The 26331-nt window shown below is 37.5% G+C and overlaps 1 protein-coding gene across 3 annotated transcripts in view; it reads right to left on the bottom strand.

Annotated features, from left to right (window-relative positions):
• The window catches only part of macf1a (microtubule actin crosslinking factor 1a), a 174024-nt gene extending 147693 nt beyond the window's left edge, over nt 1-26331 (bottom strand). Inside the window, exon 1 of one of the 3 annotated variants that reach the window (XM_079590323.1) lies at nt 26097-26331. In XM_079590323.1, the coding sequence (XP_079446449.1) occupies nt 26097-26319 (223 nt within the window). In that variant the 5' untranslated portion in view covers nt 26320-26331. Of the gene's footprint in view, nt 1-19987; nt 20586-26096 lie in introns of those variants that run through there. The other 2 variants (XM_079590326.1, XM_079590324.1) reach the window with 2 other exon arrangements.

The following is a 26331-nucleotide window of genomic DNA, read 5'->3' as shown; positions in this document are numbered from 1 at the left end:
CCAGCCTAGGATTTATATGCCTTTGTTCTGTATACAAACAAAACGCATGCAAATGAAAAATTGCAACATGCAAACAAACAATTGAAATCCGGACAAATGAATAACTTCTACAGTATATTAGTGAAAGAGCAAATGTAGATTAGATGTTATTTGGTTCCTTTGGAATGTGAACAGCTGCCCGCCGGTGATGAAAACCACTGAGAGTGAACTGTGAAATACAGCTTCCACACACACACATCACACACACAACTGTGTGTCTGGGCTGCTGCTGCTGCTATTTAGGATCTCTGTAACATAAGTCGTGATTTCCTGTGCAATAACCAACTCAAAGCCTGGCACTCACATGCCTGGGACACACTGGAGACACTGACCCATTTCTGCAGACAGCAGGGGGTAGAACAAAGCACCGACGCGACGGGTCAGAACAGACCAAATACTCGGCACAGGCCCTGACAAGTCCCCACAAATCAGTAGAGGTGTCCTGCCATTTGGGGATGGGAGAGAAACACCAACAGCCAACCTGATTGAGGGATTTCTGTATGCTGTCAAGACTGAGCAGCAATAAAGAGAAGAAATACGAGAAATGCCGCTAAAATGGGTGATCTCTAGACAGATGGGAAGAGAGAGAGAATGACAGAAAAACTGAGAAACGGGTAAAGCAAGATGGAAGAAGAAATAAAGATAGAAAGAGGTTGATTTATAAAGCAAGACGAGCAGTAGACGAGACATTTAGAGTGACAGAATCTCGGCGGGCAGCTGGAGTGCCAGCGGCCTACAGGAATTTATGGAGACCAGCGATCTCAACATAGTTCACAGTCATCCATGGAGTTCAATTGCACAGCCGTCTGCTCAGAAACAAACAGGTGACACCTGCTCAACAAACTCACCATAAAGAACAGCAAGGGAAACAAATGTTAAACAAATATTAAAATAATTATAATTCTTCTTCTTGCTACTTTTTGAGAGGAAGCTGCAGCTTTTGGCATTGAACTTAGGCTTGTGAATAAACATAAACACACATCCTATAGATAAATCAGATTACAACTAACATTTGCACAAAAGGACGAGATTGCGCACGTGAACTTGAAACAGTTTAGTTTGAAAGGGTAGCCTAACTCCCGTTGTGGATTCACCATTTTAAGACTATGGCCAAAGTATACTTTGAGCTTTAACGTGTAGCCTGACATCAAGAAATGAAAGACAGAGTAAGTGCAAATAATAACACTTTTGATTTTGAAGACTTTTTAAAAAAAATATCTAAATGTACACTGATGAACTGTTCAGAATACAACAACAAACAAGTATACTACCATTCAAAAGTTTGAGGTTGTAAGATTTGTAATGTTTAAAAAAAAGAAGAAGTCTCTGATGCTCCCACAGGCTACACTTGTTTGATTAAAGACAGTAAAATATTATTACTACAATTTAAAAAATGAATGATTTCTTATATATATATATATATATATATTTATATATATATATACACACACACACATTTTATATATATTTAATTAATTCCGGTGATGGCAAAGTGGAATTTTCTGCAGCCATTACTCCAGTCTTCAGTGTTTAAAATTCTTGGAAAAATATTAAGTAAAAAAAAAAAACAGAATTTATTTTGAAATGTAAATGTCTTTACAGTCAATTTTGAGCAATTTAATGCATCATTGCTAAATAAAAGTACCACACACACACACGAATGGTAGTGTATACTGTCGGTTAAATTTTGATTTCATTTTGACTTAAAGCTGAAATGATGTTACAGAAATTCACATATTAAATTTACACCACAACAAACAAAGACCACTTATTTTGCCCACACATCCACGCTTCATTTAGACGATTAACAGCATGGTGCTAATGCGCGAGAATGAAGGTTTGATTAACAGTGGGGCAAGCAGATCACATCGACCTCACAAATGCAACCTCGAAAATCAATCTCCGATTGGATGACACGCATGACCTCATCTCCATTCAACATCCAGACTGCATGTGGCCATCACAGCAGATTTTAATGGCTGCCATCCTCTGAATTCCCCTTTCTCTATCCCTCCATCTCCTGTTCCTCTCTTCAGCTGTCCGACCACACCATATAGCAGGATGGTCCACACCCTGATGAAGAAAACTATCCGAAACAGTCCTGTGAACGTCGATCCAGAGGCTCCCTTAAAATGCTGCCAATGCGTTTTATGAAACAACTGTCTAGAGGAGATGGGCAGGATGACAGCTGAGGAAAGAAATACTAAGTGTATTGAATCTCTCCTCACACACATGCACTTCACTTCCACTCTTTAATTTAAGCAAGGGATCTACTTTTAATTGCACCTGTCTGGTTTCTCTACTCCATATCCATGCCTCGTTGAGACCACTAAAGCTCTGGGAAGGGTTAAAGCAATTACACACAAAAAGACTCTTACATACACATTGATTTGAAGATGTGCTTGTCACGGAGGTCGTCGATCACCTGCCTCTCAGAGTAAAGGGTGAGTGTCTGTCTATAGCTCTTGCTCATGATAGAGAGAGATCCTAGTGAAAGTGGTTTAAAATAAACACTTCAAACTGGCAGGTGTAGAGCAAATACAGACAGAAACAGTTCTTGGTTCAAAGGCGTTTTAATGGGTTTGAACTTCTCGGCCATTGTTTAGAAACTCAGTTAAGCTTCAATATAATGTTACTGAACCAGGACAGCATTACAACAGTACCACTGTGCGTATTGTATAATGTTTGAAATTAATTTTTATTTCAGTTTGAGCAATTTTAGCACTCCAACCTAAACTAGTTTTATTTCAGTAATTGATCATCTTCCTTTTTCCTCATCTTCCTTTCCAGTAATTTGCAATTCCCCCCAAATTGGGACACACCTCTTACATTTCAACATTCCTTGCTGTCTGTCAGTGGCTGACTTACATCATTACATTTCCATACATGTACGTGACCACAAAATCCACTGATACTCTATTATTACAGAATAAATACAATAGTAGTATAACTCTTCCTCTCCTTATTGCACAGCTGCTTCAGTTTATTATACAGTTCAGTAAAAATATGTATCTATAAAAACACAAAAGCAGTGTATGAGCCATTACATCCAAAACAGGAAATGGTTAAAAAAGCAAGCATGCAGGAGATGACAGATCAGTGTAGACCAGCAGAGGGCCTGATGAGTATGAAAGTAAACAACAAGAGAGAGAAATAAAAAGACCGTCTCAGCTCTCCATCCAGAGAAAGATTTCATTCATTGGCCACTGACAAACACCGCTACCCTTTCCCTTCTCCTCCCTCCTCTTCTCTTTACTGCCTTTGTTCTTTCCCCTCACTCTCTGTATTGATTTAAGGGTGGTTTAAGGTGATCTGCAGTGCTGTAATGTAATGATGTGGAACTGGTCTACACTTCCACCAACAAGAGTAACTGCATCAAGACCCCCAGACTCTGAATCAGCCATCCACAACATACAGAGGCAGGACAGGCCACATAGATCCAGCTTGTCTTAAAATGGTTTGGTGTTTCTTAAAGCACAGGAGACAGAAAAGAGATGTGCTTGTCAGCCCACTTTTTTAGCTGCCTTGGTTCCAGAAGTATTTTACCATTTTCTAAAAGGAAACAAACCGACCAGCTACAAGGCAAATCACAATATTATAAACTTTATTTTGAAGCAAAAAAGTATTTGAAAACCAGACAAAAAAACTAAAAGGTACAAAATTACGGAACTAGTTCCATGAGGCACTGCTAATGACAATCCAATGAAATCAATGGGCAGATATAAAATGGTTGATTATGTACATAATATTTATAGGTTGAGAGCACAGGAGCACCGAGTTTCATGAGAGTGGGTGGCTTGTTTCAATTCTCTGATTGGTGGAGATATTTTTGCAGAACCATGGGTAATACATTTTTTTTTTGCACCAGGAATTTGCTTATAAACATGATTATTTATATTAAAAAAAACAAAAAACAAATAAAAAGTTAACCGACGGCTTCAACAAGAGCATACATATTCAATTAACAACCTTGTAGGTCATGTCTAGAATGTCTGTTTTAATAGCTTATAAGTTATTCCCATGGAGAAAATTAATGTGATTTTTACTTCCTGAACATCAACTGTTGCACTATATAACCCACACAATTCCCAAATCAAAAACCTTCTTAGCCTGTTTGTCTAGCACTGATGAAGGCACAGTGTCATCAAGTACTTGAAAAAACCCAAATCAACTCATTTTAATTATCTTAATATATACCCCTGGCATATTGGATATTATTCTGAATAAAAAAAATAAAATTCTCAAATCATCCCGACATAACTCTGGAGCCACAAAGGGAAAGAAAAGTCATTTTCAGATGTTTAAAAAAATGTGAGTTGTGCCTTGTAAAACCTGCTACCTCAATTAGTAATTTGGTGTTTGTTGACATTTGTTAGTGCGGACTGATTTATTGGAAATAAAAGACAATCTCTGCTTATTAGGTAAACATGCTGCGTGAGTTGAGGTATCACCCATGACCAAAACTATGTGGATGAGTCGGAGTTAGGCACTAAGATTTAATACTATGTTGTAGAACACAGCAAATAAATGGCAAGTGATCATCTGGTAATTTCACATCATAAGGGAAATGACTAGCCCTGGGGAATAAGGAACAGCTTACATTCCTTACATCACATCCCTTAACATTGGCCTGTTTTCCCTAATTTTAATCCAACATAATGATTCCTTGGTAAGGAAAATTGGCACACAACTGATAAATAAACTTTTTGGCAACCGCAAGTTATTATATTAATTAGGGCAAGTGCAGGCAGCAGCACTGCAAATTAAGAAATTATGAAAGCTGCAAATAAAGAATGGGAGATTATCCAGATATGAGCCTTAAGTGTCAAACACTGCAAACCAAAGGGAATGCTCTGTGGTAAAACATCATCAGATGAGCAGGCACATGGACATAACATGATAAGGTGTGGAGGAAATGGAGAGTAAATCTGAGAACACTCCATTAGAGAGACATGGAAAGGAGGGGCAGATTAAATTAAAGACTAGGGCATCTGTGGACGGTCATTAGATATGTAGCCTAGTAGCACTAGTTCCATACAAGCACAGTGGCCCATGAGAAACCCACACACACACACACACACAGACAGATCTCTAGCATCAATGTGCAAGAGGTCAAAGATCAACAAGGGGCTTTGCCCATCTCTCCCCAGATAGTGCCATCAATCTTCTTATCTGTCACCTAAGTCAATATGAATTAAACCTCATTAATCTATGTTTATACAATAAAGACAGCAATTTTACTCAGTTTACCTAGTAAAACACAAGTCTCAACCATAGGCGGCTGATAAAGGTGTGTTGGAGGGAGTGGCAAAACGCTCAAAGCAACGTCTGTACTTTCTCCTTTCATTTCCTTGTGATCTAAATGGGAGCTATGCTGAAAATGTGCATAGATGAGTGTACCCCATCATGCTGTAGGACAGCAGCCCATCCAGGTGCACTTAAGGCAGGGGCAGATGTTGTGGGCGTCTGTCTCGGGTATGCAGTCAGTCCACTACCCATATAGCCTACAGCACGTCAAGACATGAAAATACATACTCCGACACATCACACACATCCTAGAGGTGGAACATATAACTATATGATAATTTATCTCAAAGATAGGAAATTTTCTCAATTTACAGGAATAGTTTTCCTTATTGTGAAAAAAAAATTTAACTATGTACAATTCCCAGGATTGTCTGATTCATAGAGAAGACTCAGAATAAGTACGAATATCTTCATTTAGGATTCGTACACTTAGCCAACGGTCAGACACGCTGCATCTACAGACTAGTTTGTGAATATTTTAAAACCTCCTTATAAAAATAGACTGTAGACTTGGAAAGACCTGCGATGGGCTGCCTCTGCCTGTGATGTGTTTGTGCTGTGAGGAGGATGGTATCAATAACAAAGCAGAAATTACCAAAACAATATTATAATAATACTAATAATAATGTGCTCCAACATTAAAGAATTTGAGGTCAGATTTGTTTTTGTACGATTCACATTGTACGAATTCATACGAAATCAACATGGTAACATGGTTATGTTTTTCTGTGAGTTTAGTTTTCCACAAAAATATTAAGATAACAATAATAAATGGTTCTTGAGCACCAAATCAGCATATTAGAATGATTTCTGACGGATCATGTGACACTGACGACTGGAGTAATGGACGACTTATTTTATTTTACATTCTAATAATATTTTACAATACTTGCGTTTTATTTACTGTATTTTCAATCAAATAAATGCAGATTTGGTCAGCATAAGGGACTTAAAAAAAAAATCGTACCAACCTGAAGCTTTTGAACAGTCGCATCCATTAGTGTACACTTAAACTCTTAAAAACTTAGGCAACTTGAACAACATGAGCTCATATATTGAGGAAACTTGTTCAAAATGGTTTAGATATTTATCAAGTATATTAGAATCACTAATATCGGATATCCAAAAAGACCCTTCACATAGTCATCACAGAAGCCCATTTCCAAAAGAAAAGAAAAAAGAGCGAGAGAGAGAGAGAGAGAAAGATTAACCAAATACATTCTGCTTATTATAAAACAATCACATCATAAAACATTACCATCCATTTTCGGTCCATAGATTTCATGCAGGCTGCTAAATCTGAGGTCCTTTCGAGACGTGTTTATTAGCAGAGGCAGTGAAGCAGAACTGAGCTGGCTCTGATAGAGCAGTAGGGAAAGGTCGAGGGCTGAAAGTGGGACGGAGTGATGAGGAGACTCTGAATTGGATGGGCTCCATAAAACAGCTTCATCAGTGGAGAAGTGATTTTGTCAGCAGGGTCTAAAGTGCTTACAAAAAAAGTATTTTTCTGACTGAAGACAAGCATTTGACATTGCTGTTGCTTGAATATGAATGGTAAGTTATCACATAATCCAATAAAGAAAAAAAGTGCACATATTAGTGGAAACAGTAAGGCATCATAAGGGCAAAAAATGTCTGAATGTAGCCAGGTGGTACCTATGAGAGAGCTATGTTTCAAAACCTATTGATCATTTTTGAGCAATGGAGGTATGTTTTGAGTCAGCTAAACTCGAAACTTGCCTGTGAAACGCTGTCTAGATAAGCTTGCTAAAGTTTGAAACTCAGCAAAGATAGGCTAACTAATACCAGAACCAGATGTTATTATTATAACAAACTATGTGATGTGTGTGTCCCAAAACAAATGACTGTTTTATACTGGCCCAAGCAGGAACGGGACCATGTAGCAGCAACTTCCTCCTTCCCGTCAGCTCCCAGAACTCGCTGTTATTTTAGGAATGCAGCTCCAGCCCCACTTCATTTTCTATCGGCCTGCTGCTGTGTCACCTGACCACTCCTCAACTCCCACTCCTTCGGCTGGAGGGCAAATATACAGTGTGCAGGGCTGTTTTTAGACACCTCCATTAACATCCCTCTCCAGCACATCACATATCATTAACAGCCCACTCGCTGTGTCACATGCACACACATGCTACAGGAAAAGTAACTGAGGTGCATCTTCATAGTGTTTCTCACAGCCCTCCAGTTGATTTACTTTAGTCATAATCATTTCCTCTTGCTATCTTGCTATCTCCTGTCACTCGTGATTGAGAATGTTTCAAAGTTTCTGCATCCATTAAAAGTCACATTCAGTCAATTAAGTAGTCAATACAGTAAATATTCAAAACCTTTAAAATCTCAATCCAGACTCTGATAGATTTATTCAGACTGTCTTTGTAGATAATGCTCAAGTAGCCAACCATCTTAATCACACAAAACATTTTTCCTCTATAAATCCTCTTTTTTTTAACGCCAAACACTGTAAACAAGTTCACACTAAATCCTATGCGACCATACAAATGTTTAAGTCAAAACTATTCACACAGAGTTTGATGGTGAATAGAAAAATTCTCTCTGGAAAAACAAAGAGAGAGAAAAAACAACAACAAAACAGACATAGCCTATCCAGTTCAAACAAAACAAAAAACAAAGCCTTCAAAAAAAAGGATAATCAAATCCTTTAGTTTAAAAATGATCACGGAAATGATATTTAAAATGCTAAATAAGTGTAATAAATGTAGTAAAAATATGGCTGAATTTCAGCAGCCATTACTCCAGTCTTCAGTGTCACATGACCCTTCAGAAATCAATCTAATACTGATTTGGTGCTTTTTGGTGCATTTTTTATTATCATTAATGTTGAAAAAAGTTTGTGCCGTTTAATATTTTTGTGGAAGCCATGATACATTTTTTTCCAGGATTCTTTGACGAATAGAAAGTTCAAAAGACCAGCATTTGTTTTAAACAAATCTTTTGTAACATTGTAAGTCTTTACTGTCTCAGTTGATCAAATAAATGCATCCTTGCTGAATAAAACTATTGCTTTCAACAAAAATAAATAAATAATAAAAACAATTTTACAGATCCCAAAATTAAGCAAAACATTTTTTTTGATTTGGTATGAATAGACTGTTTTCCTCCTGCATGGTGGTACAAGGCTGGCATTTGAAATAGCTCCGGATGCCCTTAACTCAACGGGTGAGCAAATTACCATAAACACCCACCTGACCCCAGACAGATGGAGTGGGTCATCCTTCACCAGAAGGGCTGACTGACCCCGGCACGCAAAACACATTAACAAAAACCAATCCAAACAGAGAGAGTGATAACAGTTTACACCTCAACAAGAGTCATCAATCTCTCTGCAGAATCTGCCGAGAGATTAGACATAACTTAATTAAACCACAATGTGTTTGCTTAATCCAAACTACACACATTATATAACTGGGAAGCATTTCAGGGAAGCAATGCTAGCATTTCTGCTGAGTATACATTTTCACTTTCGCTGACATAATAGATTTCCATTGTGTGAGAACACAATCGAAGACATTGGCCTTCTCTTTTCCTTAATGTAGCCAAGCTTCACACACACATTTTCCTCAATTTTGACATTCAAATTAGAATTAATACGGCCTAATCTTTTGACAAATGTAAAGATGTTTGCATTTTAAAATAGCATTCACATTCACTTGTGTTCAAAAGTGGCGTTTTTGACAAAAACATCTGAATGTGAACAGCTGGATATGGTGCAGACATCAGGGAATGGTCATGTATTATTCTGTTTATTTCACCAAGCGCCCGTGCACTCTGCCACCTCTTATTTTGACAGAAGCGCTTGTAAAGACAGAGGAGGAGGTTAGGAACACCTAATCTAATAAACAAAAGAATTCAGGAACTTCAAAACACTGTAACCAAATTCTATTAGTCTTCACTGAAACAAAACAACTAAACCAAGATCAGCAATGACTGAGACGAGGCTAAAATGGCATGTTACCTCTCGTCTCACAAACGGATAATTTTAGCCACGTCAATAAGGAGTAAATCTTGTTAACACAGCTCTAGCCAAAACAGATTACAACTTCCCGTAACTAATGACCTACTAATCAGAGCCACTGAAAAAGTGTGAGAGGATGAGATTACACTGGAGTTTCTTGGTTCCTAGCTCTGATAAAGGTAAAGAAAAGAAGGAATCTCTGACATCCCACATCATGTCCCGTCTTTTGCAGTGTCCCTAACACACTGCAGAGAAAACTCAAACAGCTGCACTGTAAGGGGTCATTCAGTAAGAACTTGAGTGATGTAATGCCTGGATTACAGTGAAGAACTGCACAGTATGTGTCTGCCTGCCACAATACGAGAGACAGTGACTTATCTAACTTGCTCAAGTGTTTATTTAGCCTTTTCCAACTTCTGTATGCTACTGAAAAAATGTTGGGGTCGGTATGATTTTTTTAAAGGTTTTGAGTGAAGTCTCTTATGGTCACCATTTATTTTATAAAAATATATAATAATATTGTGAAATATTTCTATTTTAAACATTTTTAATTTATTCTTGTAATTGCAAAACAAAAATGTCAGTAGCCATTACTCGTCTTTAGTGTCACATGATCAGTCAGAAATCATAATATTCTAAACATTTCTTCTTATTATTAATATTATCAATGTTGAATAGAGTTGTGCACCTTAATATCTTTACGAAAACTGTGATACATTTTTTTCAGGATTCCTTGATGAATAGAAAGTTAAAAAGAACAGCATTTCTTTTCAGCATTGTTACAAAATATTTTGTAACATCATAAATGTCTTTACTGTCACTTTTGATCATTACATGCATCCTTGCAGAATAAAAGTAAAAAAATATTTAAAGAAAAGAAAAAAAAGGGGGGGGGGGGGTTAATTTAGTGCCACATGTCACCAAACAGAAATTATTTTCCATATTGTTTGGATATTAATAATGACTGAAATATGAGCCGGACATGTTCTTGTCAGGTTTCTTCACGTCACAGGTCTGATCGAATGTGTTGGGTCCCTGGCAGCAGATTCTGTGAACCTCACACAAAAAAGGCACAAAAAGGAGGAAGTACTCAGAGAAGCTCTTCACCAGGGAATTTAGTCAAAATGGGTCGGTCCACTGTGCGAGATGGGGAAGTGCTGGTCTAATTTCTAATATATGGCAATAATTATGTGCAGTAAGTGTATGAGTGAGTTTAGGGCTGCCCCTGCAGGAAGTCTGACTGCAAGACATATCCGGGTACAGAGATTAGCAGCAGGACTGATTTGAATGGCAAATCTCTCTGCTTTCAGGCAAATACCCTCTCATTGTCTCTCTGGACCATCAACTGTTCATTTACAGTATTACAAGACTGTCCTGTGTAACAGTATGATAAAAGGTTAATCATGAATACATAATACATTGAGATGAGGATGCTTTTATTATGATACAAATATATATGTGCAATATTTTATGTAAATATTGCATGGAGGGAACTGTCCTCTATAAACCGCATTCAGCATTTCCACTTTAGAATTCCCTTTGGAATCAATAAGGTGATTTTAAAGCTTAAAATACTCACCTGTGTGGAAACTCTTTGTAATCTAATAGGGGTATAAAGCTCTCTTAGGCCCACACCCTGTTGTGAGACAGTCCGAGCATTCATTGGTGTGGCCAAAGGATCAGATGCCACACAATCTGTGGGCAACATTCCCACTGCAGCTCTCAGCTGAGAGTCATGCGCCGGCTTTCAGAGCATCAAAACATTCATCCTGTTAAGCTCAGCTGTGAACCCTGGAAATCATAATTCTTCACAAGAGTTGAATATTGAATGATTACCATATTCCATGATGTACCATGGAGCTCAAAGGTATTTCAATGAACCATGATATTGCCGATAAACCATGATATTCCTTTCTCTTTTGTAAGTCGCTTTGGATAAAAGCATCTGATAAATACACAAACGTGAATGCACCATGATGCCATGTTAGCAATAGCATAAGAACCAGCATTTTTAACCACACATTTTAACTGAATCTAAATAATCCAAAACAAAACAAAAATGTACTTTAATCACAATTGTTGCTTATTAAAAAACATGTTATCTTGATCGTATTAAAAATGTGGGGACCCAAATTGGTTTCACTACCTTGCAACTTGCAAGTCTTTTATTCTCAGTAAGGCTGCATATATTTGACCAAAAATTCAGTAAAACTGTAGAAATATTATTAGAAATAAAATAACAATTTAAAAATGAAATTGATTCCTGTGATGGCAAAGCTGAATTTTCAGCAGTCTCTTCAGTGTTACATGATCCGTCACAAATCATTCTAATGCTTATTTGCTGCATAAGAAACATTTCTTATTATTATCAATGTTGTAACCGTTGTGCTTCTTAATATTTTTGAGGAAACCTTGATGCTTTTTCAAGATTTTTTGATAATATAAAGTTTTTATTTAACTTTATTGTCAGTTTTGATATATTTAATAAATCCCTGCTGATTAAAAGTAATAAAAATCATTGAGACCACACGTCAAGCCTTTTAAACTCAAAACTGAACTTTATTAATGAGCATGAAACAAATCTGCTACTCTGAAGATAAACAGGATTTCTAAGAGTAATCAGCACTCGCATACTTCCACCCTTCCTGAAGAGATGGCGGGAATGTGAGGACGGCGGACAGAGTTAAAATAACTGGAACTATTCTGTATTGACTGTCCTTAAAACACACACACATGCACACACTCTTTTCAAGAGCAGGGGAAGATGAGTGATGTGAATGTTCTTGCACACACTTACACAGGTGCTTCCCAGCACCCGAAGAAGAAGAAGAGGATAAGGAAAGGTCACGTAATCTCATTTTAACAGCTTATGTCTGCTTTACAGTCAATGAACAGTCACACTAGACCAGGGGTATTCAATTAAACTTCCAAGAGATCCAGTCTCTATATTTCCTTCCCAGTGGAAAATATTTTTTTTGGAACAGTTATACATTTCCGTTGTGTACCTGCCATGTACTTTGTTAAAGAAAAACACTCAATTTTCACCAATATTAAAATAATAATAATAATAATAATATATTTCTCCCAACTGGATATGAATATAAAAAGGTTTGATCAGATGTTTTATCAGGCTATTATTATTATTTATTTAAAAAAACAGACACCTACACGTATGGCACATCTTGGGACTGAGAATGAGAATGGGACTCCTCTTATGAAATGTATGGACCATTTCAATATTTTGCTCTAAGTAATAAACTACTAAAAACAGATATATAAATCAACTCTCATCATGAGCACAAAACGTTAAAAATAATAAAAATTCAAATAGTGAAAAGACATTTCACCAATAGGTAGAGGACAAAATTATATGACCTTCAATTAGGCTAAAGAAGCTGCAAGGTTTTCAGTGTCGCATGACACATGAGAAGATATTTATTTTAATGAATTTTGTCAATTATTCATTAAAAACAGATTCACTTTCAATTTACCATATTAATTGACAGGTCCGAGATAATATTGCATGCTATCCGTTTGTTAAGTTTGACGTCACGTGTCGCCGTTTCAGGGTTCAAGCACTCTAGATACCAAAAGCAAACAACAAACCGTGCCAATACACTCACAGTGTGCTGTCATACTACCGGAAATTCATGATACTAACTTTTATCTCATTAGCAAAATCTCAGTTGGTCAGACAGTGATTCATCTTTTATAAATCTTTCAAATATAGGTGTCCATGTCGCTATGAGCTCAGAGACTGTGTACACTCACTACAATGTTTTTAGCTTAAAAGTGTGATATGAATAAATAGTGCTAATGGCTGTTGAGATGGTATTCTCAGAAACAAATGAATGCTTGGACCCAGAAACAGTATTCCCTACGACTTGACTTAAGCGGATAGTGTAATCAGAATTTACTATCGGAGCTATTTGTATTTTGTCCAGACAATACAAGAAAAAATAAGAGGAATATAGAAAACTCTTCAAATGGAGCATGGGACTTGTCTATTAGAGACATAAATCTTCACAAAAAAATAAAGTGCTGCATTTGGACAAAAACAGCACAGCAGGAAATATTCCGGGTAGGATGATTTCACACTGTGTGTGTAATTTCACAAAGCATGCATGTCATCTGCTTTGTGTGCAGAAGGGAAAAAAGAGCAGGCTTTCTCTGTCAATCTATCATAAATCCATGTCTCGCCAAGCCACAGTGGCCTCATGCTTTTAACACAACCTTCACGATTAATTCATGATCTCAGTCTTTCTATTTGGCCATCTTTACTGCACCTTTGTTCAAAAACAGCTCTTCATCTTCTACTCATTCACCCGGTTTTTCTTTTTGGCAGCAACCCCTGAGGTAAAACACAGCAATGTGTGTGTGTCTGGTGGAGTCCAGAACAAGAGAACAGTGGCTACAGCCTCATATCTGAACTCGCTGCCACTGAGAATCATCAGTGACTGTCTTGAAAGCTCAGAGAGCCCACCAGCGCTGCTCTTCACAGCCAACTCGACCCCAGCAGGAGGTCAGGGTAAAAAGGGCTAGAGACATTATGTAAAGAGGAATCATGTCATACACAGTTCTGCAAAAAGTTTGTGTGAATACGGTGCAAAAGTAAGTCACAGCAGGAGTTAAAGGTATTCTTTAAAGTCAGCTGAGGATTACACAACAGCCCTTCACAGGCCCACAGAATGGGGCAGTCGACTTGCTAATGCACTAACAGGACAAAGAGCTTAAATAGATGACCAGACTATAGCAAGGAGAAAGAAATAAGAAAACACAGGAAAGAGATAAAGGGTATGTTCAAAATAGGCCAGTACTACTTGTGCTGTTTTGTGTTTTCTGTATGCAGAAAATACATGGACGACCCACTCAGAGGTCGCATTAACCAAACATTTTCAATAATTTACTGAATAATTAGTTTTTCCTAGGGGTGGAAATCTCTAGGCACCTCACGATTCAGAGGGCTGGGATGATAAATCGACACATCTTGATGCATCTTTGTTTCTATACAGGATTTCTTTTCTCACTGTGTGACTAGAAACATGTCCACGGTAAAGAATCCTATAAGAGCGCTTAGAAGTGCAGTGAAAAGAGTGGGGGGTGAAAACATACCAGGAGACTGATGTGATGAGTGTTTAAAGTTTTTCTTTCAGACGTTGAGTTATTTGATTTTACTGTATTTTAATTTAAATGACTAGGTCAAAATGATTTAAAACAAAAAGTGAGAGTAACATGCATGGATGAAGAAAGAGCTATGCATAATACATTTACAAAATAGATTATGTGAATTTTCATGAATTGCATGCCTGCTTTACTGAGAGAAACAACTGTAACCCAGATAGTTCATAAAAACCGTGTTTCAAAGTACCATTAAAAACACTTTGCGTTACAATGTTTTACTTATGGATTAAAAATAGAGCATGGCAATTTTTTTCATGTAACTTTTTCTTTCATTATTTGATCAGTTCTGCCAAAATTTAAGAAATTTCACAGTAAGAAGAGACTCAGCCAGCCATTCTATCTCTCAGTATTAAAATGTATTTCTATGATGATAAATTAAAGACACTTGCTTTTTTGCTGTTAACTGGCAACAATGTTGCCAAATGATATTTGAAACATTTATTATCCTTTAGTTCTGTTTCATAAACTGCACTCAACCAAACAGCATACTAGTTTTCCATTCCAAACATAGCTAGAATATCTTTTGAATGAGCATAACCTTTTCAGAACATTATTTCTTACATAGATGTTAGACACTAATATTCCATTTGTACTCTGGACAAAGATCTGCTACAAAGGAAGGATGTCAAATGAGCATTCAGAACGCCTCCACCATGTCACAGAACATCCTGAACCGAAGAGGATCGGCCTCTGAAGGCTTTTCCCCCACTGACACGGTCAGGTGCCGTGCAGAATGTGCCCAAACAGGAAGTGCAAGGAGGGAAATCCTGCAGCGTTGCAGTAGGAGAGGAAATAAGAGAGAAAGAATGAGGGAGAGAGGGAGGGAGGGGAAAGACAGAAGTCAAGGCCGAGGCTGCATGTTCTCATGGTCACCGCAGTCTACCGTGAGAGGGAGAATGACAAGGATTGAGGGGAAACTAGGCCACGTGGAAAAATACAGTTGTAACGATCCATCCTCGATTATTTGTCTGCCTCCGTGCACCGCCTCAAGCTCACATTTACCCTCCAAACCAGCAAATGGTTGAAGGTTCAATAGGCAAACTCTTGTTTTGGGGACTTTCTGTCTGAAAGAATCAAATCATATCGCATTATTTCTAATCAATTAATTATTTCGTTTTGGGGTTTTTGGTGAAAATATCTTAGAAAAATTGTAGCACAACATCCGTAGCAAAAGTAATGCATGATGATCGAGGATGATCGTTACAACCTTACATATCAAGTCGGCATGAAATAAATTTCACACTATCTGTTTTCTAAATGCATGTTATTGACCTTAGCGGGATCAATTCATCCATGCGTTTCTTTCTTTGACCTCGTAATTATTCATCAAAATGTCATAACTCAGTCTTCCGGTGAAACAACAGACTTGTCACTTTTCTTTTTAGATAATCCATTTTATGAGGGAGGCATGTCACATTATAGAAGAAAAAATCTGTCTCAACTTTCATCTCTAAAGTTAGAGGTTTGCAGGCCTGACTACAGTAGTTACTAGTCAAAATAATAATAAAAAAACATAATCAAAGTAACATGAAAAGTATTCTAACAAAAAACTGCTGGAACCTCTTTACGGTATTTACAGCACAAACAAAGAAACTGACGAGACAGCTAAAAGAGGCTTCCTTCCAAACTGACACTTCCTCTGGCTCACTAGAGGAAACGGACACACACAAACACACTTTGTGAAGCCAGTGTTTGTGTATGTTTAGGGTCACTGGGATCAGGCAGCACAGGGTGAATAGGCCAAAGGCCAGTAAAACTGAGTGAGGCAAATACAATGAGTGGGGGACATAAGTCAAAGCCGGATATGGCATAAAATCTTCAGTGACAAGCTTCTATATTGGACATAAAAGAGCCTGTTTCCTATGCATCTCATGAAGGATTTTACTTGTGTATAATCTTGCAAATCAGTTCTGGTCTGGCGTGAACTGACTATTTAATATTTCTCCTTGCATGTCTCCAGGATGTCAACTGTACACCGTGTCTCAGATGTGAGCAGCGTGACTACGCGACAAAAGCAAATATTATAATCAATCATTGATGCGGTCTACACTGGATATGGCGCGATGCGAAACGATAAATTCCAGACAGTAAACTAGTGCTCCATTGAATTTCTGAAGTACTCCAAGCGCTCGTGCAACTTCTGATACGAAGTACAAATGAATTTGCAACGGTCGTTTTGAAGCGTCCAGTCAGTGCGGACAGCTTCTAGCTGGTGCGAGCGACAACGGTCGAGTCCGGTTTAGACACGGAGTGACATCTGACCATCGTTCGGCACCAGGGCTGTGTCCATTTCAGTCATTTGCAATCCTGCTGTGGTTTGTATATCACTGTGCTTCCTGAGCGAGTCTGTTTTCATCTGACTCATGGTTCGGTCTCATTCTGGAAACCAGTCGATCTTCCATATCCTGCTATTGTTTTCAGTTAACAACACATACGGAAAACAACTTATGCTCAAAACTTATATGGTCCAAATAACCACCGCCCTCTTATAAACAAACAAACGTGCACTCGCATACAGAGGCCCCTGAATTATTCAATCCCTGTATCATGTATACGAATCAGATTTCAGCTTCAAGTGACACCTTCAACAAGCCACCAAATTCACATTTCTTACATTTCCCCTCCTATTCTTCATGAAACTGCCACAAGTGACGCAGCTGAAAGCTTTATACAACCATCCAGTAATATACACACATTTGTATAAGTGTTCCGCTCCTGTTTCACTGCAAACATGGGGGAAGTTTGATGATACTACTGAAATGATATTGACACCGAAGAAAGCCTCAAGCTCTGAAAACATCATGTGATACTTGAAGACATGTACACAACCAGGCACGGGTCTGGACACACCTACTCATTATTATTAATATTTTCCACATTTTAAAATAAGAAAAATAATGTAGTGAACAAAAAAAAAACTTCCATCTTAACACTTCTGCATTTGAGTTCACTCTCGACCAATGTCATGAAGTGCATCCTGGGACGCTTTTTCTAGTGTATGCTGGGCGTGGACACTTGTTTGCTGCTTCCTTCCAGTTTATCCATTCACAGTTCACACAAAAAAATATGAAATCACATTTTAAATATTGATGAAAAAGTTAGTCATAGACCCAATTTATATTTGTCCTAATATCCTAATAATAATTTTAAATTGAAATAGTTTAGAAAAGAAATTTAGTCATGGACCCCTTTTATAGCTATATTAACAAAACTATTTAAGCATCTTACGCTTTTACAAACAAAAGTTTGTATTATCATGTATAGGCCTAGGTCAAGTATGTCTAATTGTTTGACTGGTAGTGTACATAAAGTATTTAATAAATAAAATAATAATAGGCCTAACTGTCCATTTAAACATTGTTCGGTAAAAAAAAGTAAACGTCACACGGATACGGTGACATAAACATCCAATTGAATGCCAGTGGGGCATATAAAGCTAAATCTATTGACCTTTGGCAAAGCTAGCCTGGGAAGAAAAGAGGAAGGCTGCCTGTGTCAATACATAAAGAATAAGAATAAACGAGAGGCATAAATAGAATACAAGAAGGAAGTTGAGGGTTGCATAAGTTTAGATCTTGCTGGCCTTTATCAGAGTCTTTCATTCATCAAAATAAAACAACTCCCTTGGTAACCACTTTGAACATTTCTGTTGGGTAATGTGGGTGTAATGCATGCAATTAATTAAGCTCGATTTATCACGCGCTCTGTGGAGGCCAGCACTCTCGCTCATGTTAGCCTTGTTCTTTAGCCTCTCGAAACGTCAGTCAAACGAAATACATTTATTTGAACAAACATTCATTTGAATAGATATACAGTGTGAGGGGAGAGGCTGGATGCATTAGTACATCAACTGAGCTTCCATTTTCATAAGGCATTATTAGAGGTGATTTTGTATTGTCTCTAATGGATAATGGTTGTGTTTCTAAATAGCACAGAAAAATTACTTGCTTTGATATCAAAACCTTTTCACAAAGATAAGCAAAAATCTTTGTTTTTGTTTTTTTTACAGATGATCATTTACAAAGAATCCACTAAGATCACAGTCTATAAAATAAAACTCATGGTGCTATCTTAGGCCCCTGTCCCAAAGGCCCCATGGATCGCATTTCATTACAATAATCAATAATTGATTGGCCCTATTCATCAAGGCTGCATCACAGATGCTCTCCGAGTCAACTGGCATCACTCCCTTATATTTCCATCACGGTCAATTTGAGGTATTCATATTTCACAGAAACACTGTCATTAGATGTACACAGCAGCAGCCCCTCTGAGGCCCTCAGGGGTCCACGGCTGTCCATCTGAGCACCATCCTTGACTGATTCTGGACAACTGGACATGCTCAGACTGCAGTGGGCCACTGAAGAAGCTCAGACAGCAGTGGACAACCAGACAGGTTCATGAGGAAATAAGTCAATGGGGCTGCGCAATTAATAATTTAATCAAAATAAACTGAAATTGCGATACAGCTTAGTGTGATTATCAAATCAGAGACTGTGATTTAATTAGATATAGTCTGGTGTGTTTCAGAGTGAAGCACAACACTGATCATTTACACACATGGCCCAGTGTTTTCAGCATCTCAAGAGCTGCTCAGTTCACAGTAAATGCAGTGAAATGGTGTGAATGTGCTGTTAGATTTATGTGCCTTTGAGAACATGTATGCCAGATGTTATTTAAAATAATAATTTATTTTAGTATTGTAATTTTCATACTTTATTTTATTTTGCAGTACAAGCAATTTTAAAAAAAAATATAGGCTAATAATAATATAGATCATTATTCTTCTTATTATTATTATTATGATAATTCATTTTGATTGGATTCCTAAAATCCCAGTGTGATCAACTGACATCAGAGAATCATGAACGTTTGAATGAGTTGTTAAATTATTGAATTATCAACTTAGTCGCAGATACTTCAAGTAAATGTTTACGTTTAAGGGTTTCAGTTGACAAAAAAAGTTTGGGAACCCCTGCAGTAGATGAATACAGGACAAACTCAAGTCATCACAAATACTAAATGACAAGCTCAGACAGCAGTGGACTAGAATAGAAGACAAGCTGGGACACTATTAAACAAGCTCTGACAGCAGTGTGAAAAAATGGACAAGCACTGGCAGCACTGGAATACTGGATACCCTTGGACAACTGGACAGAAAATGTGTTTAAATTAAATTACCATTTAGTGTGGACCCTAGAAAAAACTATATATTTTTAATTCTTAATTTATAACTTATAATATTGCTAATTCACAACACTGAATAGCCTAACACTACACAGAATCACTTGATGTCATCTGCCCTTTTACAAACCCATGGGAAAAGAGACCCACCATCCACCTCCAGTGTCCTTGGACAACTGACAACAAATAGCAAATATAAAGCTCAACATAACAGCTAGAACAGTCGCATTATACTTTTCACAAAGCAAACAACACAACAAACCGGAGCTTTAGCAAGTCATTTACCTTTATATCTCTCCAGCACATCCTCATACGCCTTCGCGAACTCCTTCTCCTGAGAGTGATTCACCGGGAGTAAGCCCGGGATGAAGCCGGCCATAGCGTCTCTCACTCCCGCTGGCCGACTCACAGCGGCCCGCTGATGGAGTAATCCAGGACGGTGGAACCCGGTCGTCCGACAACAGCTGTCAAGTCCGTTTTGCGGTAAATATCCACAGTGGATACCGACTTATTCACGTTTCAGTATGTTTCTAACGTGTATTATATTATATTTGGTGTTCGTAAACACGGCGAATTAAATAAATCTAGTGAAACAAAGCTAACGTTAACGTTACTCTGGACCGGCGGTTCCTAAATGTGCGGTCAAAACAAGATTAGATCAATAAAAATGCGTAAATATCTATCTTTAGAGTAAATATCCCTTATCATATATTACGGGTAAACGCCGGAAAAGGTTTAAATCTAATTGTACTACTAAATAAACCCATATTTCATTGGTTTAGATCAGAATCCCAGCGGTTATCGTATTTAAAGTCCATTGTAGCGCGTGCGGGCCGGTGATTGGGTTTATATGTGTGCGCTTCTCAAGTATGTGTGTGTCTGTGTGCGGTGGGCGGTCCGTTCGGCTCCTTCCGAAAGCAGATATGCAGCCTCAATGAAACGGTATCCGGACGGTACTTCTTATATTCCTTTGCCGATGCGCTCTTGACTCGCCGGTAGCAGCTTTATTATGTTTTTTTTCCCCATCCGTGCTTCTTAATGTAATGGCCGCTTCTATAATAATCACACGGCGTGTGTCTCACTCCTCCCTCTATTTTCCCCAGTACGAATGGGGTTCAGGTTTCTCTATTCTTCCCGCAGTGCCTGCGTTTTCCTCCTCCATCCATCCCTCCCTTCCTTCCACAGCCACGCCAGGCACATCCAGTGCAGGAAATTCATGGTTACAATGGCTGATGTTATTGGGTCTCATTCTTGGGTTTTGTCGCCCCCGACCGGTTAAAGCCGAGAGGTGCATCGCTCACTACCCCTAAAACTAAACCACCTGCTTATAAACTTATGGGAAACAAATAAACTACTATTGCGGAACTACTAAAGAAATGACTATGTCCTTACAACAATTTTAAAGATGCACTTTTTATAAATGGTCAAAGCTGTGTCTCTACATTTTATAAACACGGTCAGATACTTATGAAACCATCTATAAAATCAGGCAAAATCAAAGGCAGCCTTGTGACACACGCTTAAGAAGATCCTAGTATTGAGCAAACACCAGAAAATAAATTGTCTACTGAATTGAATATGTGTGATATGCAAAATATGGTTATTTTGTCAATACCATAAGACTTTCTGTGATGATACCAATAGATGGAGCTGAAAATCTGTGGTCTCAATTCAAAGGAATGCTAGATTTGTCAATGTTTATAATATGTTTTGCCGCATTATTTGTACATCTGATAGTGCTTTTACATTTTAAATGTACATAAATACTGTATATTGAGTGGTGGGCAAAGAAAATCACATTATCAATGGAAAAAGCTGGAAATCCAGAAATAGGTCAACCTCTGAACAAAATATCCAAAATACTTCCTTTCATATAGACATTTTTTTTTGTAGCCTGTTTTTGTCCCAGTACTCAAGTATCAGTGGATAGGCTTTTGCCCACACGATCATCTAGTCTAGTGCACTGCTACCTAACTGCTGCAAAGAGTCATTTCAAGACTTTCCAAGACCCACATCAAGACAAGACCCCCTTAGACCAAACCTTAACCACCCAGGCCAAGAATGTTGATCCAAGAACTGACGAAATTCTGAATTTATTGCCCGTTTAATCATTTTAGAAACACTATTATCAAGTTATCTTTTTTTACAATAACCCCATTTGATGTGTTGAACAATGAATAAATCATGAATATTTACTTTTACTATTTGCTTTAAACATAGTCTTGTCCCTGAATAAATCAAATTGCTTAGGACATTTATTTGACGTCAATCCCCTCAGTCAATTAGCTCACCATAAAAAGAAAGTCAATTTGACAGCATGCTTTTATCTCATTCTCAAGCTACTGTTGTAAACATCATCTGACCTATTTCCTTTGCATGTGCTGGGATCCCATATATTGAGAACAGATGTAGATCCATGTAAGTTCGTGAAGTTTCCTACTAGCCAAACCTCCCTTGGGCGACCTGAAAGTTTAGGTCCAAATGCTTTGAAAAAGTGTGTTGAAACATCCATTCATACTGAGCAATAGTTCTTCATAATCCTCTACTAATAATACAGCAAAGATACACACACTTGCACACAAACAACATTGCGTGTGAGACCTGGAAGGCACACATGACCCCACAGAGTGTCTAACAACTGATAGCCTGACAGCAGATATTGCTGTTGGCCCAATGTGTCCCTAAACACACACACTACTGAGGCACATTACACAGCTCCGGGAAAAGAAAGGAGCTTAAAAATCTATATATAAAAATTCATTAAAAATCTATTTTTGCTTTTAAAATAACGGTTATGTCATTCTTCTTTTCATTGCTTGCAGGTGGAATTATCACAAAAAATATTTTTAAAAGCACAGTATTTTTAGGCTCACCATTATTGTGGATTTTCTTTCTTTCTTTCTTTCTTTCTTTCTTTCTTTATTCCTTCCTTCCTTATTTATATAGCACAAATAAACACAGAGTTGACAACTGTGCTTTACAGAGTAAAAGTCTAAGATAGATAAGAAAGAGAAAAAGAGAAACTTTAAATACAAAGATACCAGATAAAACATAGTTTAGACTAATTAAATGCCTGTGGAAGAAGATAAAACTTCAACTTAAATTTAGATTATGATTAGATTATGTCTCATGCAATTTGCTTCATTGACAGTGGAACAGTTAACAGATTTGTATATAAATAAGATATTTTTCTCATCTAGCTCTGAATAAGAGGGTATCATTTTACATGTATGGCATTTACAGTTAGTCTACATTTAAAAGCTCTTAAGGGCCTATTTGCTATTTATGCTTAGTCATTTAAAGCGCTTGATCGATCGGATTGCAATTTGACTTGCACCTTTTACATTTAACCACATAAATGTGTCTCAGCCAAACAGCTAACCTTACGCAATATGCAACAATAATGGAGTTCACTGCTCTGATTTAGGAGGCTCATAAAAGCTAAAACAATGGCAAAAAGCAAACTTTCATAGGGATGCACCGATACAATTCTGAACATTACTAATAAACTAATTATTATTGTCATGTTGTGGCTGATAACCGATAAAGGGTCAGTAAAATTTCCGTATTACTTTGTCTAAATAAATTCAAAATAAAACAAAACGTTATCATGTTATAAATGCTACTTTACATTTTGAGACTTGCTGAAGATTAAACGTATTTGTTTTGTTATTAACTTATCGCATTAGATTATGGAAAATGTATTATAAATCTGAAAAGATGAAACATGCATCACTGTCTTTCCAATGGAAAAAAAAACACATTTTGTTTCTTTTCGTGCTCTGTAGGTGGGCAAAAACAATAAACCTTGACTGGAAGCTCTAGAAGTGTTTTTCCATTGTGACTGCACGTCATGCCACATTTAAACTGTGTGAAGTTATGGCTCCATCACCCTCTTATCCTCTTTCTTGGGTTTGTGTTGATTCAGACATCACTTACAACAGTAAACGGCCACCCAGACTCAAAAGTATTTGTCGTCAGTCGCTGTGATAGCCAATTTATTGCCTTTGGATTGCAGCTTGGGTTCGAACTTCACCTGCACGCACACACAAAATGAAAGGTGGATAGAGCTGAGATCTGTGTGCATAGAGCTGTTTGTGTTTGGAAACTTTCTATGTTTTCTAGGCAACTGTCATAACTGTTTTGCAGCATGGCATTCCAAGAGTGAAGTGCTGTAAATCACACACACCCGCTTTCCTTCCAGTTATTCCCTCCATGCTCATTGTCTCTAGAACCTCGTCCCTTTAATACGCCATCAAGACTCTTCCCCTTTAACCTCCTGTTTGAACTTTGTCCCTTGTTTGCCCCTTCCTTCCACACAACTCTTGTCTTCATCTTCTTTTCATTTTCCAAATTCCAATTCAAGTCTCCCGGTCATTTAGTTCAACCAAGCTCCACATAACGACTCTCTCTTTTTTCTCAAACTCAAATTGAAATTCAAACGATCTCGCTAACTGTACTTCACTATTTGTTTTTCGGGCTTTCGCCCTTTCCCTCCTACTTCATAGCCATGGAAACTAAAGGGGGACTGGAAAAGGAAACAGGTAACCCATGGCAACAAGGGAACTGAGGGATTCAGGCTGAGTCACCCTTTGAGCTGCCTGAAAAGTAGTGATTGTAATGGACACGGGAAGGCCCCTAGACACCTCTCTATCTCCATACTAAGTGTCTGAGATACTAATAAACATCTAAAGCATACAGATTTGATACATCAGTCCTTTATTGTTCTTACATTTATCTGGCTAAAGCTTCACAACTATATACTGTATATATATATATATATATATATATATATATATATATATACAGTATATATATTAGTGCTGTCAAATCGATTAATCAGTTAATCTCATCTAACATAAAAGTACACACACATATATTTATACATACATATATTTATGTGTACATGTATATACACACACAGATATATATATATATATATATATATATATATATATATATATATATATATATATATATATATATATACACACACATACAGTATATAATGTAAACAGATTTTTTATGTTGGATACGATTAATCACGATAATCGATTTGACAGCACTAATCTATGTATATATATATATACTGTATATTCCCTGAACTAACTTAGCTTTTTATAAAAAAGTTCAAATTTTCTAATATTTTAAGATATTATAAGATAAGATATATGTTAAAATATTGACAAGCAGTTTTGTTATACAAGATCATTTTTTTCTCAGAAAGTTTTAGTTTTCTTTTCAAGAATTTCATTATTTTAATCAAGTTCTTACTTCTTTATAATATCATGACAGCTGTTTCACCCAGATATTTTTGCTTATATATTTCACCCTTATATATTGCTGTCAAGTCTTATGTATTTTAAGCTTACAATTATGTAAAAATTCATAAAGCTTAGACAATTTCAGCCATCATTCTCCTATAACAACAACCAAGAATCTCAAACCAAAAAAAAAAAGACCCAAACGTTGATGGAACAAACACAGATCATGTCTGACAGAGGTGGATCTGGAGGGACACAAGTCCGACACATGGTCATAAAAATGTGAGGTTAGGATTGGCAGAGAAAACTCTGTTGAGGCCGTAGCGTGACAGTCTGCACAGCATTCCAGATGTGCCTTGGATATCCTTATATCCGTTTTAGAAACCTTGTAAACAGTGACTAGCGTTTTCTCACAGTTTTGATCGCATGTATATACCCAGTCACAAAACTAAATCTCTTTCACTTTAGCGAGTTTTCTCATTGTATCCAGCAACTGGTTAGAAACACAGACACAGTCTGTCAGGAGTAATGAAATCAGCAGGAAAAGCTAGAGCAACAGCCAGCGTGACTAAAAAGGGTCTCAAAACAGTTTGGCTCCCAACATTTGGCCTCTCTTCTCTCACTCGAGCCAAATGACAGTTTATTTCACAGAGCTTGATCCACATGCAGCTGCATGCATCAATGCTGAACACTAATGTATATCTAAAAACCACTGCATGTCTTCCTTTCCAACTTTAGTCAGTTGCCAGATTGCTTTGTATCGAATCATATGACTTAGGACACACAAAACAACGCCCATTTGCTCAATAAGTAAGTCTAATTTCTACATTAGATTTAAAGTGACTGCATTATTGTGTTTAAAGGGATATCATAAAAAAAAAATATCAGTGTTTTTTGTCCATAATGAAAGTCAATGGGGTCCAATGTTGTTTTGGACCCCATTCACTTTCATTATATGGACAAAACACAATATTATTCAAAATATATTCCTTTGTGTTCCTCAGAAGAACCAAAATCATACTGTTTTGGAACAAAAGAGTGGATTTCCATTTTAGGGTGAACTATCCCTTTAAATACTGAATAACTCATTCTGAACAAACATTTCTCAGTTTCACAGTCAAATCTCTTACCTGCGACTCGCACAACCGCTCTCTCCGCAGGGTCCAGCACTGAGTCCTGGCTCTTGCGCTTGCGTCTCTCATGTTTCGATAGGTTCCATGGCAGAGTGTCCCCTTTGGGCCCGGCTGTGCTTTGGGCACAGGGCGAGAGAGAGCCTCCAGACCTCTCGCTGCGGAACGAACGCTCGCTCACACACGAACGTTCGCTCAGGCTCTCCTCATCCGAGGAAGACATCTCGCCAGGGGG

Source organism: Phoxinus phoxinus (assembly GCF_949152265.1).
Source record: "Phoxinus phoxinus genome assembly, chromosome: 19".
NCBI classification, from domain to species: Eukaryota; Metazoa; Chordata; class Actinopteri; order Cypriniformes; family Leuciscidae; genus Phoxinus; species Phoxinus phoxinus.
The sequence above is the reverse complement of the archived record's forward strand: the minus strand, read 5'-3'. Positions and strand labels throughout refer to the sequence as shown.